Source organism: Dipodomys ordii, unplaced genomic scaffold, assembly GCF_000151885.1.
Source record: "Dipodomys ordii isolate 6190 unplaced genomic scaffold, Dord_2.0 Scaffold38, whole genome shotgun sequence".
Classification (NCBI taxonomy): domain Eukaryota; kingdom Metazoa; phylum Chordata; class Mammalia; order Rodentia; family Heteromyidae; genus Dipodomys; species Dipodomys ordii.
In genome coordinates, this window is record NW_012267254.1 from 3952862 (window position 1) to 3972267 (window position 19406).

Sequence of the window (19406 nt, forward strand, 5' to 3'; positions counted from 1 at the left end):
ATGGGGAAAATCTGCCTTCCAGTAGAGGGCAGTGCCCCAGATACCAGGCAGGACCCAGGCTAGCTAGCTAGAGCTGGGGAGTCCACTGGAGAGATTGCACTAGCTTTAAGGCGATCAGAAATTGAACTAAACTGGGCTTTGTATACTGTAAGTGGCATTGGGGAATGTTGAGAAGGGTCGTTGGTATTTACACTCAAGGGATCCTCCTCTGTTTTAAAGTGTAAGAAACATGGATTAGGGACTGACTTAATCTGCTCATTGTTTGGCTGTTAAAGGTTTGCAAGCAAGGGCCCTTGGGTATCAGTTTAGGCTGGCTATTGAATCAAGTTCTAGGTGTGAGTAAGTGAAAATGGGAGTGAAATGCCTAAAATAGTCAAAGCTTCTGGCCTTGAGGCCCTGTGGATGTGACACCAAATTTACAAATAGAAAGTCTAAGTAACGGTAACAATTTGATCTAGAAATAGAAACTTAAGAACTTGAACACTAGAGTTAATATTTGCTTTTGGATTTCAATGGCTATGAAAGCTGGCCTTTAAAACTAAACTTGAAAGTAAGAGAGCCAGCCCTGCAAATTGTTATCCATGTAGATAATGAGAGATTAAATGAAATTCCTCCGCATGCCTGGGAATGAGGCTGACGGGGTTAGACAGCCTGCCTAGCAAGTAGAATCTCTGAATGCACCCCTACTCTGACATCCAAAAATTAGTCTGCAAGGCTAAACTATTTACAATGTACTATTCACTGAGTATTGGTTACTTTTTCTGCTCTGTGGTGCTTCGGATGGAATAGGGAAAAACTGAATAAAGTACAGTACCATAAAGCCTAGTTCTAAGACTGTTGTTTTTGAGTCTTGGGAGATTTCTTTCTTTCTTTCCTTTCTTTCTTTCTTGAAATACTTTGGTATTTGCTGGGTCAAGGTGAAGCAGATGTGCCTGTTGATGAAGTACAGTGTGTTTAATCGTCAAGGCATGGTTAAGTAAAACACACCACGTCCGAAATCAGAGCCAAAACCAAATCTAAGTTCTGTAGTTTGAATGCATTCCTTAGAACAATATCAAGTGGAAGAACTATCGGGGATGAGATTACAGTTCTTAAGCGCTTTCATTTTTCCTGCAATTTCTTATCCTGGGATGTTTGCTAGATTCCGGGTTATTCGATTCTTAGCGAGTCAAGGAGCAGATCAAGTACTGAGACTGAGCTTTTAGACACGGAGAGGCGGAGGGGCTTCAGCGCGTTTAGAGCTGAGAGAGCGAGCCACAGCTGCGCTGGCGGGAACGCAGGGAAGGTGGAGCGTCTCTCCGAAGGGCCCCTTCCCTAAGGCCCCAATCTGGGTCCAAATGTAGCTGGGCCGCCAAGCTCGCTCAGCAGGGCGCGGCCCCTAGCGCCACCCGGCTCGCTCCGAAGAGGTGGGACTTTCCCCACCGGAAGTGATCGTGTCCAGTCTCAGGGAACTGGGGCACCTCAGCCAGTGTGTCAGGGAAACCCTTCCGGGTGTATGCTGGGGTGGGGGGGGGAAGGGGGGAGGAAAAAAAAGAAGTGGCTTAGTCTGGAGTCCCTGCGGCCTCCGCCGGTCGGCCCCCCCCCCGCCCCTTTCCTCTGGGCCTACAGTCGGACTGGGGCAGCTCTAAAAGACGCAGGAGCGAGGGTGGCCATGGCCTTGGCGTGACTGAGTCTCTTGGGCGGCCGGGCGGGTGCAGACAGCAGGGTAAGCAGCGGTGGCGGTAGTAGCCCAGCTTGAGTGGCGGCTGGGGGCGGCAGCCAGAGCCGCTTGACGGTAGTGGTGGTGGTGGTGGTGGTGGGGTCAGGCAAAGGACTATGCGCCTCTCTCACTCCGCCCTCCCCATCCCTGTACAGGCCGATCGACCCCCGGCAGGAGCCGGGGATCACACCGAGCCATCCGGAAGACAGTGACTGCAAGCTGAGCCTGCAGGCCTGGACTGGCTGGGCGGCGCTCTTGCTTGCTTGCACGAAGCGGGGGGTCCCTGGGCCCCTTTGTGTGAAAGGGCGGGGGACGGTGCCAGGCAGCCAGTGGCCTTGGTTTCCGCGAACCCTGGGCCCCCTGGCCCCAAGTTCCACCCTCCTCCTTGAACCTCCCTCCCCCATCCTGTTCCTCCTGGGGGCACGCTGCGTGTCTGGTGTCCCCTCCCCTCCCTCCATCGCCTTCTGGGCTCGCCCTCCTCCCCACGCCCCCTGCCTGGGCTTCAGTTCCTATAGGAAGGGCATTACCATCCCATCCCCACCCACCCGACACTTGGCTCTCTCCCCTCCCCCTCCCGCAACTTCCTCTTCTTCTCCGCTGCTCGGGCTGGCTCGCTGCTCACGGCTCTTTGCTCGCTGGCTGGGCCCTCGCGGCTCTGCACTCCTCTCCCCAGCTCACAGATTTCCGCCCACCTTCCGCCTCGCCTAGCCGCAGCGCAGCTAGCGGGGTGCTATTTTTCCCCCCATCTGGTAGCAGTTGGTGAAGGTGAGACTCATGAGGGAGTACAAGGTAGTGGTGTTAGGGAGCGGAGGGGTTGGCAAATCTGCCCTCACGGTGCAGTTTGTCACTGGGACTTTCATTGAGAAATATGACCCGACCATTGAAGATTTCTACCGCAAAGAGATCGAAGTGGACTCTTCCCCATCCGTGCTGGAAATTCTGGACACTGCAGGCACCGAGCAGTTTGCCTCCATGAGAGATCTCTACATCAAAAACGGCCAAGGCTTCATCCTGGTGTATAGTCTGGTGAATCAACAGTCTTTTCAGGTAACCAACTCTTGTAATTTGTTACATGGGCTCTCTGTGGTAAATCCCCTGTGGACTTCTGATTTGCCCCTATGCGTGTGTTAATGACTGTGTTTTGCTTTTTGAAAGTTACACAGGGCACATTTTTGAGGTTAGTCCAGGCACGGAAAACTATTGGGTTATTTCTGTAGAGAGTATACTAAAGTAGCAGGCGTCAACAAACATCCTAAAGGTTATTTTTGTTGATTTGTTTGAAGGAGAAGTGAAAAATGAAATAAGTGGGTCTCCATGTGTTGTAGCCTGTAAAAATAACCTTCTGACGTTGTTTGTTCAATTCAACAAGTATTGATTAACCTGCGGGACGAAACAACATTTAACCGATAATCTCGGGGTAAAAGGACCATTTTGAAAGGAAAATTATTTGGAGCCCATTATCTCTGGGATAGATAAGACTTGTCTGTGTCTGTTTTCCCTCCTTCTCCTCTCTCTGCTCACTTCGAACTTTCTCAACTAGAATCATAAATCTTAGTGGAAGATGAAGAACTCAAGACCAGCCTTCTAGGCATTTTCTGTCCTTAGGGGAAGTTTACTCACTGACTCTTACCTCAGATTAATAACCAACAAAAATCAAGACTCTCCTTTTCTGCCGTTTGATCCGATTTGTATATGACACCAAATATGCATCATAGATTATATTTATAGGAAAGATGTGGGTCTGGAAACACAGAACAAGTGCAGATTTCTTACCCTTGCAGGATAGCCAAACTGGACTCAGTCCAGTTTCTTAGGAAAGTCTGTCTTGTCCTTCACCGGGAAACAGAAAGGTTTAATGTTATTTTAAGAGATGTAATAAATGTTGCTATTTATTCCTTGAAAATAAATGACCTCATATTGACCCATTATATTGACCTCCATTGATTTAGGAAATGGACATTTTTTTTCTACATTTAAAGGTATGCACTTCATGTTGCTTACTTTAAAAACCTTAAGTACTTTACTCTGTGCAAGGTGCTAATTTCACATTCTTTAGTATTTTGAGTTAAACTACCATTGTGAATTTTTCCAGGAATCTTGTGTGGCTGCTTCAAGGATATTTTTAAAGATCAGATCACAGTGAATTAGTCAAAAGCTATTGAGACCAAACTATAGTTTGTTTTATGTAGCTTTAAATTTCAATCAAAAACTACCATAAAAGTGTTCTCTAAAGGTAGCATTTTCTGTCTAAAGGATCCTTGGGAGATGTGTTACTTTGTTACCACACTCTTGAGGGTATGAGTCTTTTGAAGGGTGCTTCCATTATATCTACTTCTCATAGAGACATAAATAGGAAGTATAAAACTGTGCCACTAATTCAATCAAGATTTCAAGTCTTTTGAGCACAGATGCCTTAAGTTGAGATTCTCAGCTGAAATTTGCTTTCTAGAAGGACAACAGAAGAAAAAAAAGCTTAACTTAGAAAACTGAAGTGATAAGGGACCAAAACAAATTGTTGCAAATATCAAGTTACTGTGTATTTTTATGAATTTTTTATGGTTGCTTGTTTTTCCTTTGGCGCCATTCCAAATATGCTGTTTACTGTAACAACTCAAACTAAACACACATTTTCATTATAAAATCTTTTAAGTTATAAAAATCATTAAAAAAATCTTATAAAGCTACCATGAGATCTGTAATGTTGTCACATATTGATGCTTTTCCCCTCCCCAAATTGATGCTACTGAAGAATTGTTAAGGATCTTAACTTTTGTAATTAATTTTAATTATCTTCCCCAATACAAGCGTATGTGTGTGTGGGGGTTCCCCAATACATGCAGGGAGGGGGGAATTTGTTAGGAAAAGCAAACCTAGTCAAATCACTTCTTCCCAGCAAGACCTACCCCCCCCCCACTGCATTGTCCTTCCCAGGAGGTGCTCACTGTTATAATAGTTTCTGTTATAATAGCTTCTAATTTATTGAAATGTATTTTAAGGTGTTAGATTATACTAGTCTAAGGGCATAATAGTCTATTAAAAATGAAATGTTTGCATACATTTATTTTTAAAGCTGGCCTTCTATGTATTGCAAATCATTTCTCTTCCCTACATAAAACACTTTCTCTCAAAGTCCTCTTGCTAAATGACTGGGAATGCAGAGATGCTGCAATCGTGCTCCGTGTAACAGGTGTCATAAAGGGTGATGACAGAAACAGGCAGGTTTAGAAAGAGGGCCAAACATCCTTTATACAAATGGTAATCATATTTTGGAACTTCATTTTTTTTTTTAGTCAGTTCAGGCTCGGTTTCAGAGGTTAGTGTTCAATATGCGTTTTGTGTTTCTGAAAAAGTTAGAAGATAGAGCCTGTGGAAGATTCTCTTAATTCCTAATTAAATGAAAGAAAGATGTTGAAAAAATTATTTTGATGTGTAGTTTTATTTTGGATTTAGCTTTATATACTCAGTGAAGTATGCCTTTTGGTGATATTTGAATCCTTCTGCTATAGTCATGCAGACATAATTTTTTTCTTTGTCTTTGTGATTGTTTGAATAGGATATCAAGCCGATGAGAGATCAGATTGTCAGAGTGAAGAGATATGAAAAAGTCCCACTAATCCTAGTAGGAAACAAAGTGGATCTGGAACCAGAGAGAGAGGTTATGTCTTCAGAAGGCAGAGCTCTGGCTCAAGAATGGGGCTGTCCTTTCATGGAAACATCGGCAAAAAGTAAATCAATGGTGGATGAACTTTTTGCTGAGATCGTCAGACAAATGAACTATTCCTCCCTGCCCGAGAAGCAAGATCAGTGTTGTACAACTTGTGTTGTCCAGTAAAAAGAAAAAAGATAACCTCAATCATGGCCATACCGAGCAGGTTAGTTATTGGTGGAAATGCATGAGCCAGAGGTGGTGGTTGGTTTCTAATCAAGCATAACAAAAATCTGGTTAATCCTAGTACATATAACACAATCTTAAATGTCTTTATTTTTTAAATAATATTTTCTTTAGCATATATCATTAACATTTAATGCGAATGAAAAAAAATAGTGCGGATAAGCAGAACAGAGGTAAGAAATTGAATACCCATCACCACAATTGAGGCATTTTCAAAATGACTTACTCTTCCTTACATTCTTTATTGAAAACATGTTTTGGGGTGAGTCAAAGTATAATAGGCCTTTCTCATGTTTTTCAAATCATAGTATCTAAAATGCACAGGAGAGCAGCTGAAAATAAATTCACAAGGTGATTAATTTTATGATACTTTTTATCCTTCTATGGTTTTGTGACCTGGGCAAGGGTGTTGCTACAATTGAAAAAAAGCAATTTACTAATCATGGAAGTGCTTGATTTAACAGGATGATTATTTAATCAAGTTTACCTGGGCATTGTGCTTGAGAGACTGAAGTGATCCCCGGAATAACAAATTATAAGGCCAGAGTGTACCTTGACTTCATTATGAATTTATGGATCTAATAAGCATCTGGTTTAATAATCTGTGAAATATTAGGAGAAACCATCTTAAGCACTGGAAACATGTTTGTTGGTTTTGGGCTGCCTGTCCTGGGATTTGAACCCAGGGTCTGGGGCACTGTCCCCAGGCAGTTTTGCTCAGGGCTAGTGCTCTGTCACTTGAAATACAGCTCTCCTTCTGGCTTTTTGGTGATTAATTGGAGATAAGAATCTCATTCTCTTACTGTGGGTACTGGTTTTGAACTGTAATAATCAGATTTTCAAACCTTTCATTGAGTTCAGTGATAAGTTTGTTCCCCCTCCCCCCCAATGGAGGAGGTCTATGCAAAAGCAAGGTGATGTAAAACTTGCTGAGCATTTAAAATGAGATAAGCTTATTCGTATTATGATCTTTTGAGCTTGACTATAATTGAGTGAATAGTCTCACTGAGGCAGTAACACTTAGATAATAAGATAAACCAACCAATATTGTGGATGACTGAGAAACCACAGCAAATGCCACAGTAGCCTGACAATATCAGGAAAGAAATTGATCTTTCTAAGCCAAGGCTGACCTCCAGTCTAGGAAGCAGTTGTTGCAAATGGCAACAGGCATTTCAGATCGCCGTGATGATTCCTAATCAAAGGTTTGGCTTCATATGTGTTCCCTGGAGAAATGACAAACGGTCCCTAATTTATCTTTTCAGACAAGGTCTCCTGTCAGGTAGTGTCATCTCCGAAAATGAAGGATGACAACACAGCACTATTCAAAATGCTTTCATTCATCAGCCTTTAGCATAGCAGCATATAATGAAAACACATCTATTTTCTTACATGTAGCTGCAACTGTTAACTTACAAAATCACTGGTCGCACTATAGCCAAGCTTATGTGGGTGTTTTGTGTGGTTTTTTTTTTTTTTTTGCAGCTTATGTTTCATTGATAGTGTTGTCCTTACAGTATAGATGTTTGGAGAAGGGACAGGCTTATTATTTAGATGACTTGAATATGTTGTCTCCATAATCTCTTTAAGTTGTCTGCCAGCTGCAAGCTTGGACAAGTTCGTGTAGTGATTGCATCTTTACCATTCTGCTTTATTTCTCTGATACTTTAACCACGAGTCTATATGTTTTTAGTTTTATCATCTTACAAGAAAATTAAACAAATACTGCAAAATGTTCTGAGTCTTCCCCTCCAGCAGAAATGTAGACAACTATAGGAGGTGATGCATGGTTAGTCTCATACATACAGAGGACCAACTTTCAGTCTAAATGATGTTATAAAAAAAAAAAAGAAGCTATTTAAGCCTTTTTTATTCTTAATTATTTGAGTTTATTTTTTTCATGATTTTTTTTGATTTGATACTTTAAATTCTGTCTGTATAACTATAGGGATGCCTACATAGATTAAAAAAATCCTGTGGCCAATTATGTATACATTTCATATGGATTAACATACTGAAAATCAAATTATTATTGATTCTATTAATATTATTCATTTTTATGTATTCATTTTTATACTAATGGTTCAAGTTCTTTGGACAGACTTCTAATTGAATTTGTGTATGCAGAATATGTTGAAATAGAGGATATATAATCAGCTGAATTTCTGAAGATATTAAAGGGACCTCTCTGAGCAACACTTTTTAAAACAATATACCTGTTACTGCAGGGTTTTTTTTTTTTCCCTGACATCAACTGGGATTGAACTGCTATGTGTGACAATCTAATCTGAGGATGGGAAACTGTGGGTTTGTCCTTGTTTACAATTAATCTAAAAAACAGGTGATGAATTTTGAATCCTGTAGTTTGTGAGTCATGAAACTGTGAAGTTTGTCAGTCCCCAACCTAGATTAAGTTCATACTTTGACAAGTAAACTTAGTTTGAGAGTTGTTCATCCTATATGTGTAGAAAAGGATCTGGTCTTCGTTAGAAACAATAGTATAGAAGACAGAATGATGGTGATTGTGGATGCCTATTGGTTGGGATTAACTGAGAGAGAATATCTACTAATGCTGTTAAGAGTCACTCCTGATACTTCTTAACATTTATTTCTTAACACCTTTTAATTTGGGTCACCAGTCTCTTGCCCAATATCTGCTTAACTGTATAGCTCCCACGAATGTTTCCTCACCATTTACCCTCCACGTTGGTAGTCACTTTAGGGGAAAATGGGAAGCCTGGTTACATTCTTGATACACAGTCCTCATCTTGATTTTTCTTTTTCCTTTTTTCCGTTTTTTTTTGTGTGGGGGGACTGAGGCTTAACCTCAGGACCAGGGTGCTCTCCATTAGAGTTTTTGGTTTTGGGTTTTTTTCCCCCCCAGCAATGATAGTGCTCTACATTTCCAGCTTTTTGTTGTTTGACTGGCAATAAGCAACACAGACTTTTCTTCCTGGGCTGGTATCGAACTGTAATTTTCAGATCTCAGCCTCCTTACTAGCTAGGATTATATATGAGCTACCAGGGCTCAGCCATCCTAATTTCTTTACTGTCCTGGAGAGCTACCACCAATTGCTTTTAAAGGACTTTTTTTACTGTGCAGCAAGAGTGTAATGGAAACCTAGATCAGCATTGTAGCTGTTTTTTGTTTCTGGTTACTCTATCAGAAGACAGCAGAGTTTCTCAGTATTCTGGGCTTTTACTTTGGTGATGTCCTGCACATTGTCAGGTGTTTACCAGCATCTTTGGCTTGTGTCTGTTTGATATAGATAGTATTTTCCTTGCCTTCACTCAACATGTGACAACTAAGATTATCTCTAGAAATTGCTCATTGTTCTCTGGGGGTGGAATCACCCCTTCTTAGGAGTCACTAAGTTAGGATCTGAGAAGCAGAGTTGACCTGTGAAGAATGGGTATGGTTTGAGGAGATGGAAGATAGTTATATCTGAGCAGAATAAATTCAGAAAAGGGTCATAGCAATATCCAAAAATTAACCATTCATTTACTGAAAGGAAAGGGGAAGTACAATAAAATTGTCCCTGAAATGTTATATGATAAGTGTGGTATATACCTTTTGTGTGTGTGTGTGTATGTGTGTGTGTGTGTGTCTGTGTGTGTGTCTGTGTGTGTGTCTGTGTCTGTGTCTGTGTCTGTCTGTCTGTCTGTCTGTCTACATGCTTGTCCTGAGGCTTGAACTCAGGTCCTGGGCACTGTCCCTGAGCTTTTTTTTGCACAAGGCTAACACTCTACTACTTGAGCCACAGCTACACTTTTGGCTTTTTTGTGATTGATTGGAGATAAGAGTCTCACGCTTTCACTGTATTTGATGTTGGTATAATTTGTGGAGGGGAAGGGAAAAAACAAATCGTTTAAATAGGGTTACAGATGGACCCATTGCAACAATGAGATGCACAAGTCATGTTGAAAAACGAACTTTACAACTTTGGCAGGGGTGGGGATAGGAGGTGGAGGGTGGGGGAGATGGGAAGGGATGGGAAGGGGAAACAAAGGAGGAGGCAACAATGCTTGATAAGAAATGCACTCATTATCTTGCCCATGTAATTGTAACCCCTTTATACGGTATTTTCACAATAAGAAAAAAATAAAAAAAGAGTCTCACTGACTTTCCTGCCCCAGCTGGCTTCGAACCACAATCCAGAGATCTCAGCCTCTTGAGTAGCTAGGATTACAGGCATTTGCCTCCAGGCCCAGCTGGCAAATAGAATTTTTAAAAGATAATTTTGAAGAATTTCTACAGATTAGTACACTATTGGTGACTACTATAAAGGAAAAAAGTGAGGGTGGGGAAGGTATTCTTCACTGCAGTTTGAAGGTTGCCTGGAAACTTTTATTTTAATCCATATATTCTGGAGTGGGTTCTCCCGAGTAAATGGTGCATAAGAGTACCAAACACCAGGATGCAAACTGAGAAGAACAAAGATCATTATTTATGTCAGCCTCAGTTCATTATATATGTAAGCTTGAAGAAAAAGGGAGATTCTTGATTCTCGACTAGCACATCATTTCACGTGGTAGCAGAATGCCCTGGATGTTAACAAAGGCTCCTGAAAAGCTGAGCCATCTATGAATGTCATTTTAGTATAGCTGGACTTAACTATTTCTAAACACAGTGAATTGATTAGCATTTTTAGGATTTTTTAGTAAAAAACAATCAGAAGTTTCTGATATTTTCTCAAAAATTTTTACTCAGTATGACATTTTGGAAGTTCAGCAAATGTGAAGGGAAAATCCTGAAGATGAAATCACAATGTGTACTTTGTTTTAGTATCTGAGTTAAATATTAATTATATCAGTAGAACACTAGGGCAGAATTCTTTTGCAGAAGTTAGTTTTGTTAGGTGCTTGCTTCCTTTCTTTTCTACTGCCCTATTTACATGACACTTTTTTTTTTGCTGCCAGTACTGGGGCTTGAACTCAAGGCCTGAGTACTACCCTTAGCTTTTTCACTCAAGGCTTGTGTTCTGTCAGTCAAGCCACAGCTCTGGCTGTGCTGGTTAATTGGAGATGAGCCTCATAGACTCTCCTAACTGGGTTGGGTTTGAACCTTCAACCTCAGATCTCAGCCTCTTGAACAGCTAGGATTACAGATGGTTGTCACTGGCACCCAGCTGGGTAGGTCTCTTTTGAGTGGGGAAAATGGCTTATTTAAAATGTTTATCTTCCAGCTAGTTCATATGAGTCAAAGTAAAGCAAAGGATTGAATGGGGTGGGGGTGGGGAGGAAAGCATGCTTTGGAATAATGTGTACCATGAAGACCTACTCTGGAACTGGGGATGGGGATGAACAGAGCTGCTTTTGTCCTCTGTCATCCCTAATTTTCCCTGATCTCCACTGATAGCTCTCCTCCCAGGTTTCCAGTTCAAAAGTATTGGTAATGCATGGGTGCCTGGTTAGACTCACTCTGGGTATGGAGTTATCCAGTGATTAGAATGTTCCCTCCTTAATTACTTCCTTCTAAACTCAAGATTAGACTTTTATTGCAGATTGAAATGCATATGAGCTATTTAGTTTTACTCCATTACCTCTGGATTAAAGTGAACCATCAGTAAAATTAACAAAAACCACATCATGGAATTGGAGAATTGCCACTGAGAAAGCGTTCTAGCCATGCAACAAGCAACAATTCTCCTTGTGGGATTACTTCTCAGTGGAATTCAACAATTAAGTAGATAATGCAACTAACAAGAATTCAAGTCTTGTCAGTTGTTGGAAAAACTTAGCCAGCTAAGACCAGACTCCCAAATTCCTTTGATTAGCTACAGTATTGGAAATATCACACTGGAAACGTGCAGTTTAGAGTCTAGAGCAAAGCCCTACCTGGCCTGACTCAAAGTTGGCCACTTGAATTGGAATCATTGAACGCACATCTCTGTTTATTATTATAGATTCTTGTCACACAGTTTGAGATCCCAAAATTGAATTTACTTTGTTCATTTCAGCTTTTGGAGATTTTAGGCCTAGGACATAAGAAAAATAGCTAATTCCTTCCCTTCGATTATGGCTTCACCATGTAATACAGTATACATGTTTCCCTTCAAGTATACATAGTTCCACTTCCATTCAAGGTATCTGTAATACAAGTTTAGCTTTTGCTTTCTGTTTTTGCTTTCCGATGAGAGTGAGCACTTTCAGTGACTTAATTTTCCTATTCCACTCCCCAAAAGCTACATGACTCTCATGCTAGTCAAGAAAAAGAAACAATATATATATTTTTAAAAACTTAACTTCTGTCGTATAACAGAAATCCTATGTTTTTACTAATACAGCTAATATTTAACTTGGACATGCAATACCATGTAAAAATGTATAGGGAAGTTAATTTTTTTAAATTTTTAAAAATTCCTTTAGTCAAATCCTCAGAATATATGTGTAAAATAAAAAAGGTGACTGATTGCTCATTTAAATCACTATAAAGAGAGAGAAATAATACTAATGAACACCACTGAATGATAAATCCAGTTAAGCTAAAAAGACATTCACAAACTGCTAAGCCTTTCAGGAGCGTTTGTTTAAGTCCCATACATTCTTCTGCCTCTTGAAATGATGTGTTAGTCATGAATCAAGAATCTGTTTCTTCAGGCTGGCAAATAATGATCTTTGTTGTTTTAATTCTGTACCAGTTTATTCAACTCTAGGGACTCTGTTTCATGATTTACTTAGAGGAGGTTTGGACTATTATTTGGTTTAATTTTGTACTCATAATTTTTATTAGAAAAATATAAAAAGTGAAACAAGACCATTAAGCAGCAGCTTGAGGATAAGCATCCAGAGTTTAGATTTATATGGTATCTTACTAGAAACTTAAAAGAACAAAGACAGAGATAACTATATCCTATCTTGAAAACAGCAAGTTAGATCTGTGCAGTATGTTTTAATGTGATAGCATGTGAGTTAAAAAGTACTAATTTGACCAGCTGCCTCTAAAGCTTCTGGGATGTTTTTCTTTTTAAATGAATGAGAGTGTTAATACACTGAAAATTGTACTCTCACTGTAGAGTAAGAACATTTATGTTCTCCATCCTGTGAACTTCTAATCTTGAGAGACACTGTCCTTTTGACTTAACATAAAATTTTGCTTCAGAATTTAGTACTGCAGAGAATTATTATTTATTATTCTTTTGAAAGGTGGCCATTATTAACATTTTGTTTTAAAAGTATGATTGTTAATATTGTGTGACTCAGGGTTTATCCGTATGTCTTGGTTTCACGAACATATGATCTTGAGGAATGTGGATGGACTAAATGTTAACCAGGTTTGGGGATGGTAAGAAGTGATAAGTATACAGCCATTCATTTAATATAGATGACAGTAAACTCATTTGTATTGCTTGTTTTAGCTCTAGATAAATACTTTCTCAATTTGACCTCAGAGAATGCAAAAAGTAAGCCATCACATTTTACTTCTTCAATATTTGAAGATCTTCCATATTTGAAAATCTCAAGCTCTTTATGAGTTGGTCTTGAAAATGGTTAAAATTTATAACAAACAATTATAGTAAAGAATTTTGTCATGTTAGGAAAATCTAGCCTGAGTTACTGAAGTCTTCATAATGTTTTATCTATATAATGAAGTACTAATGTGATTAAATAGGTATAGAAATTTATATTAGGCTTAAAAGTATAAAGGTCCTTAGTCTGAAAATTAGAGAATCTGGACATTAGCAACACAATGCTACTGTTTAGAAATTTCATAACAGAGTTGAGAAATGAAAATGACACCTGACATTTGTAACTTTCACATAATATCTTATATGATACTTAGAATAATCTTGTAAGGAAAGTATTTTTGTCACTGTTTTAATGGTAAGGAAACTGGATCTTTTTAACCTTAAATAACTCATTTCCTAATTAATATTTACCTTGCAAAAAAGTTTTACTTTTCATTACATAGAGTGTTTCTGTAATTTTTTAAAAGAAGTTTAATTTTTTTTCCTATTGCATTTAGGTGGCAGAATTTCGATAGTGGTGGAACAACATTTTTTTTAAAGTAGATGTCCTGGTGATAGAGCTACTAATCAAGCATTCTCTGGCTCTTTGATCACTAAGAGAAGTGTAGCTGTTGAAGGAAATTAAAACCATTCATTTATAAACATTGGTAGAGTTCGTAGAGATCTTATACTGGTTTCACTTGGCATTCTTTCATAGTTGGGGTTTGTTTATTTGTTTCTGGCTTCATGATAACTTTTTTTATCTCCTAGGTTTAAAAAAACAAATGTAATTCCATTCTTCTAGCAGCTAGTTGGTGGTGATTCAGCACAGCTATAGGACGTTGTGTTTAATGATACATTCCCCCACCTGAGTAAATGGGAGAGCAGAAATCTTATCAGCAGAGACTGAGAGGTAGTTATCACAGGAAAAGTTCATATGATTGGGACAATGTCCACAAAAGAGCAGGACAGGGAAGAAAATGTGAACTGCTGCTGTTTTCTAGCATCTAGCCCAAACAAGGGCATCTAGTAAAAATTCAGTTTCTAGACTGATTGAATAACCTAGAATTCCCAGAGAATTAAACTATGGGGGAAAATAGTCTACTTTCAAGCTAGCTCATAATTCAAAAACATTTCATTCTAATGCCATTTCCAGTTAAAATATCAAGAGATCAAGTTGAAAGCACAAGTACCACTTGCCACAACTTTTATATCATAAGATTATTTAAGCCAGATCATTTAACCAGAATGTTTTAAATATTGCATGTTTATAAGTATAAAGTGTAATAATCTTACAGAAATTAACTGGATAATGACATATTTCAATAGTGCATTGCTACTGTGCTGCTAATTGTTTGGTGCATATTAATTATACAAAGGGGTATCCCTGTGATATCCTTGAGCAAAAAGCTCATGGACAATGACCAGGCCCTGAGGACCAACACACAAAAAAAGAAAAATGTGAAGACTTCAGGGCCACGGAACGTTATTTTATTCCTTCTATTGACTGAGAGCACAGCGAAATCCCACCTGTAGATCCTTAATTCTTATAACTTTTGTTTATCGAGATCTGTTGCTAGTGTTCTTTCTTAAAGCCATAATATACATTCCTGCATTTTTATGACATTTCATTTTCATTGCAGATAAAACTCAGAGGAAATTTGCACAGATGCTGCTTTGGAGAACTTTACAACCTGGGTTGCAGAACTGAGCCTTGGTAAACCTGTCTCTATTACAGCATGTTGCCATACATCTAATTAAGTGCATAAGGTCTTTGGCCTTCAAGATCCAACGACCTTCAACAGGAATGCTTGTTCGCACGTTTACCATACGTTTAAAATCTGTTCTTTATCAAATCAGTCCTTTTATAGCTTTTTAAGTTCTTATTGATGGCTAATATGCAAGGATTAATTTTTAATATTTTAATTGATTTCTTTAATCAATTTCTCAACTTGTATTTATTAAATACTCAAACTCAGTATTACCTACTCAATGCCTTTTAAAAGAAAGTTGTAATGGAGAAAAAAAATGAGCCTTAAACAAATGGTTACTTCTGTATATTACCTCGTACCAGAGCTTCATCCTATTTGTAAAATCTTTCTCCTTTCAATGGTTGGTTAATACTTTGAGACTTTGTTTACGTGTGGCAGTGTTGTAAAAAGAAACTAAAGATCACATTTTACCTGTCTGGATGGAATATCCCTTTTCTTCAAGTGCAGTTTGTGATGTCTTTTTGTAATGAACATGTTCTGAAGGTTATTGGAAATTGATGGTAGGGCATTCAGTTGAAGAAGTTAAGCATTTGATTCCATCAGGTTTTCACATGTGTTAATCTCATTTACAGCATTGAATTGCATCAGTAACATTTTCCTTTCTGTGAAGTTCTAATTTTAGTTATGACCTACTTAGCAAGGCCTTTGAAAAGGGATATTGTATCCATGGTAAATTAATTGTATACCTAAACAGAGATAGCTCAGCTTTGCCTGTCAGGCTTGTCATTGACATCTAGTAGGCTTCTGCACATGTAAAATTGAATTCAAATAAAATCATATACACTTTCTACTTCTTAAGATTTGTCTTTTCAAATAATAGTTTAAAGCAATATCTGCTCATGTTTTCTTGCACTATCACAATTGCTTTTTAGTTATTTCTCAAGAAGCATGTTCGTAGTTAAGAGACAAAAATCTGTGTAACAGGAAGGAGAATAGCACCAATTCTCTGGGCTATTTTTTGTTTTTTATTTTTTTGCAAATGTGCTTTCTAATAGCCATTGCCTTCCATGTTGTTTACCTAATCAGCACATTTTATCTGAATACTTGAACATTTTACCAGTAACAAACAGAGAGAAACAGAAAGAAAACTTAGAGTAACCTTTTGGTTGAATTTTAGTATCATGACAACGAGCGCTTTTTCTAGCAGTGATTTTTCACATGTGTAAGTTTGACAGTATTTCGTTGTTGGTTTTTGATTTGGTTTTATTTGTGTGCTTTTAATTTGCAGAAGTTAGTAACTGCAGCTCACCTACTGCACCAAAGTTCTCGATTTTAGGAGCCCAGCTTTAGTCATTTGAACATGCTTCTAAATAAAGCAAAACAAGAAAACCAAAACTATACTTTTGATCTATAATAATAGCTCAATAACTTTGTCAAGGAAAGCTCTAATATATGCAGTGATGGTTTATGGAAGGGTGTGGCAATTTAAAATTTATATTGTGTGTGATGTTTAAATAAAGTGATATCTACATTCATGTGATTTCTTGGTCCGTATGGCCATTAATTATTGAGTAGAAATGAATTAAACTTTGATTTCCTTTTTTTAAATCGTGTTGCATTTGATTCCTGATTAAATTCCCTCAAAATGAACTCTTCTTCTTAATTTGGAATTTTATGGTGAGCTTGTATGGGTACAGACAATTGAAACATTGTTCCTTTTTTATAAACTGCTTGAAATGAATCCTGAATTTAAGTTTGCACTTTAATACGAAACTTAAAGAACCAAACACTCATTTCAAAGTAGGTTGGTTAAGTGGTCATGCTTCATCATTATTAGCTTTGTAAAATTCTAAAGGAATCAAATAACTCATGATGACAAATTTCTGGCAAATTAATGATTTTATAGTGTTTCTTTTCTATAGATATTATTTCTTCTCTCCCTCCTTCCCTTCCCTCCCCTCTCCTCCCCTTCCCTCCCCTCCCTTCTCTTCCTCTTCTCTCCCCTCTCTTCCACTTCCCTTCCTTCTCTTTATTATAGTGTTCATTGTCATTGACCTCAGCAGCAAATTTATCTTGGATTCATTTAGGATTACAGGAATCAGGGGAAAGTGATTTTAAAGGTGGTTTCTCCAGCACATTTTAAGAAAAGGGACCAAAAGTTATTTTAGCTTCCTCGATAGATTGCATGTTACTTATTAGGATAATAAATTAATATTAAATACAATATATGTCTTGTCTTTACTCTGGCATCTGTTTAGGAGTTGTTCGAATCACTGCAGTAGGGCTCTGCATATAAAATCATGGATCTAATGTACTGTAACTTTATCCGTGAAAGATAAAAAATCTCAAATAACAAGTACAAACATTGAACAATTACCTATAAAGATTTGTAAAAGTAAAATTTTTCCAATAGATTTCATTCTTGTCATTTTGTAAGACGACCCTGCAGTCCACCTGTTTGTAACTTTTTTAATAAAATAGACATCTGTTTTACTGAGGCTCATTTCTTTAATTATTTGGTATAGTGCTTCTTGTTCTGGGTTTACTAACTTGTATTTCTGCTAACTGAAAGTCATTTCATTTATCAAAATGGTAACTGTATTGCAGCACATATTTAAGCAGAAATTAAACATTCATTTTCATTCATTTTTTTTCCTTAGTTACTATTTTGGTACTTGTGGGGAAAAACTGAAATATGTTCAAAATGTAATATTCAACCAAACTGAATAACTTATAAGTAAAGCAAAAAAATATAAATAGTGGCTAAAAAACTAATGTATGTGACTTGGTTCATAGGCAGACTGGGCTAAAATAAAGCTGTGTTCACTGCAAATTTCCCATATGTAGGTAACTATGGACAATATTGGGCAGTTAAATTAATATTTGAAATACTGAATGAAGAAATTCAACACAATGTACTTTGCCTTTTAAATTTTTTTTTGGTTGGTTATGGGGCTTTAACTCTGGGCCTGGGTGCTGTCTCTGAGCTTTTCAGCTCAAAGTGAGTGCTCTACACTTGAGCCACAGTGCCACTTCCAGTTTCTGGTGGTCAATTGGAGCTAAGAGTCTCACGGACTTTCCTGCCCCAGTTGGCTTTGGACTGTGATCCTTAGATCTCAGCCACTTGAGCAGGCATGAGTCACTGGTACCTGGCGCCTTTTAGATTATTTGTTGTGTTTTTTTGTTTTTTAGTGCTCGAGATTGAACTTGTGCATACTGGGCAGACATTCTGCCACTGAGCTACATCCCAGCTCAATTATCACTGTTCTATCCTTTGAATGTTTTTGCTAAGTCAGGAACCAGTGGCTCACACCTGTAATCCTAGCTACTCAGGAGGCTGAGAACTATGGATTAGGATCTGAAGTCAGCCTGGGTAGGAGAGTCTGTAATACTCATCTTTAACCACTGAAACACTGGAAGTGGAGTTGTGGTTCAGTGATCGAGTGCCAGCCTTGAGCAATAAAGGTAAAGGACAGTGCCCAGGTCCTGAGTTCAAGCCCTAGTATCAGCATGTACACTAAAAAAAGTTTCTGCCTAATTCAATATATAATAATCTTGAAATTATTGAAGTACATTTTATAACCTCAAGAGCTTTCAAATTGGACAGATCTATTCAGATGCACATGGATTGCATCTTTTTTATACAATGCATAGAAAATAACTTGCTTATTATGGTCAGTTATGTTTCTTCTCTTGTCCTTGTCAGGTTATTCTTGCTCCAGGACTGTTATCTAGTTTTCAAACTTCTCCAGGTTATAGCATCTGGGGGTCAAGATAGAAGCTGTAAGTTTGAAGCAGGGATAGCTTTTCAAATAGGCTTCTGCTTTCACCTCTATTTCTCTGGTTTGAAACACTGCTTTCTGGTGTTTGGGATTTTTATTATCTTCATTTTGGAACTGACAAAACCAAGGCTTAGGAAAGTCGAGAATTAAGTTCATAAAGACAAAGCCAAATAACTAAAATGTTGAGAAAGTTGTGTTTTTTTTTAAAGATTTTAAGTAAATTCATCATTGGGTGCAGTCCAATGAGTACTATTAAAATCATGAAGTTCATGGAAAGAAGAGTTAAAAAACTACAGCAAGAAATGGCTGTTTAAAGTCAATAGGACAGTCCCTGTGTAACCAAATACTAGGGGTCCTATTTAAAGGTAATGTGTGTGTTATATTGCTAACAGTTTATGTAAGACATAAGCTATTTTCATTATAGCTATTTTTCATTGGAAAAGCAATGTCTTAAATCAGAGATCTGGCAGCTTCTGGCCACCAGGCAGAAACCAGCCCAGCTAGTGCCAAAGAACTGTAGTTAGAGTTAGCAGCTGTATCCTGAATCCATTGCAGAGCTCAGCTGCACTCTCCCTCCTCTCCCCAAACTTATAGTTTGAACAGAGGATCAGAAATGCAGCTCATCTCAGACTCCTCTTTTGTCAATGAAGTGCCATGCTCCTGTGCTTGTTTGTTCTCAGTGGCCCAGGTTACCCAATGGCCAAAGGCTCTCATTTTACCATGGTGTGATTATCTGTGAATTTTCTCCCGAGGTGGGTGAGCCCCAAGGTCTCTTCCCAAGTCACCTCTTCATCCTCGGTGCTTATCTCTAGTGCATTAATAGGTACCCAATAAACATTATATGAAATTATTCACAGCAACAGGGTTTCTACC

General features: G+C 38.3%; 1 protein-coding gene across 1 annotated transcript; it reads left to right on the plus strand.

Moving 5' to 3' along the window:
- Positions 1-1525: 1525 nt before the first annotated feature.
- On the plus strand, positions 1526-17240 carry Rap2c (RAP2C, member of RAS oncogene family). Its single transcript, XM_013018155.1, has 4 exons — positions 1526-1705; positions 1855-2746; positions 5253-5571; positions 14683-17240. Exons 2-3 carry the CDS (start codon positions 2474-2476, stop codon positions 5529-5531), a joined length of 552 nt encoding a protein of 183 aa, XP_012873609.1. The 5' UTR covers positions 1526-1705; positions 1855-2473; the 3' UTR covers positions 5532-5571; positions 14683-17240.
- The last annotated feature ends 2166 nt before the right edge of the window (positions 17241-19406 follow it).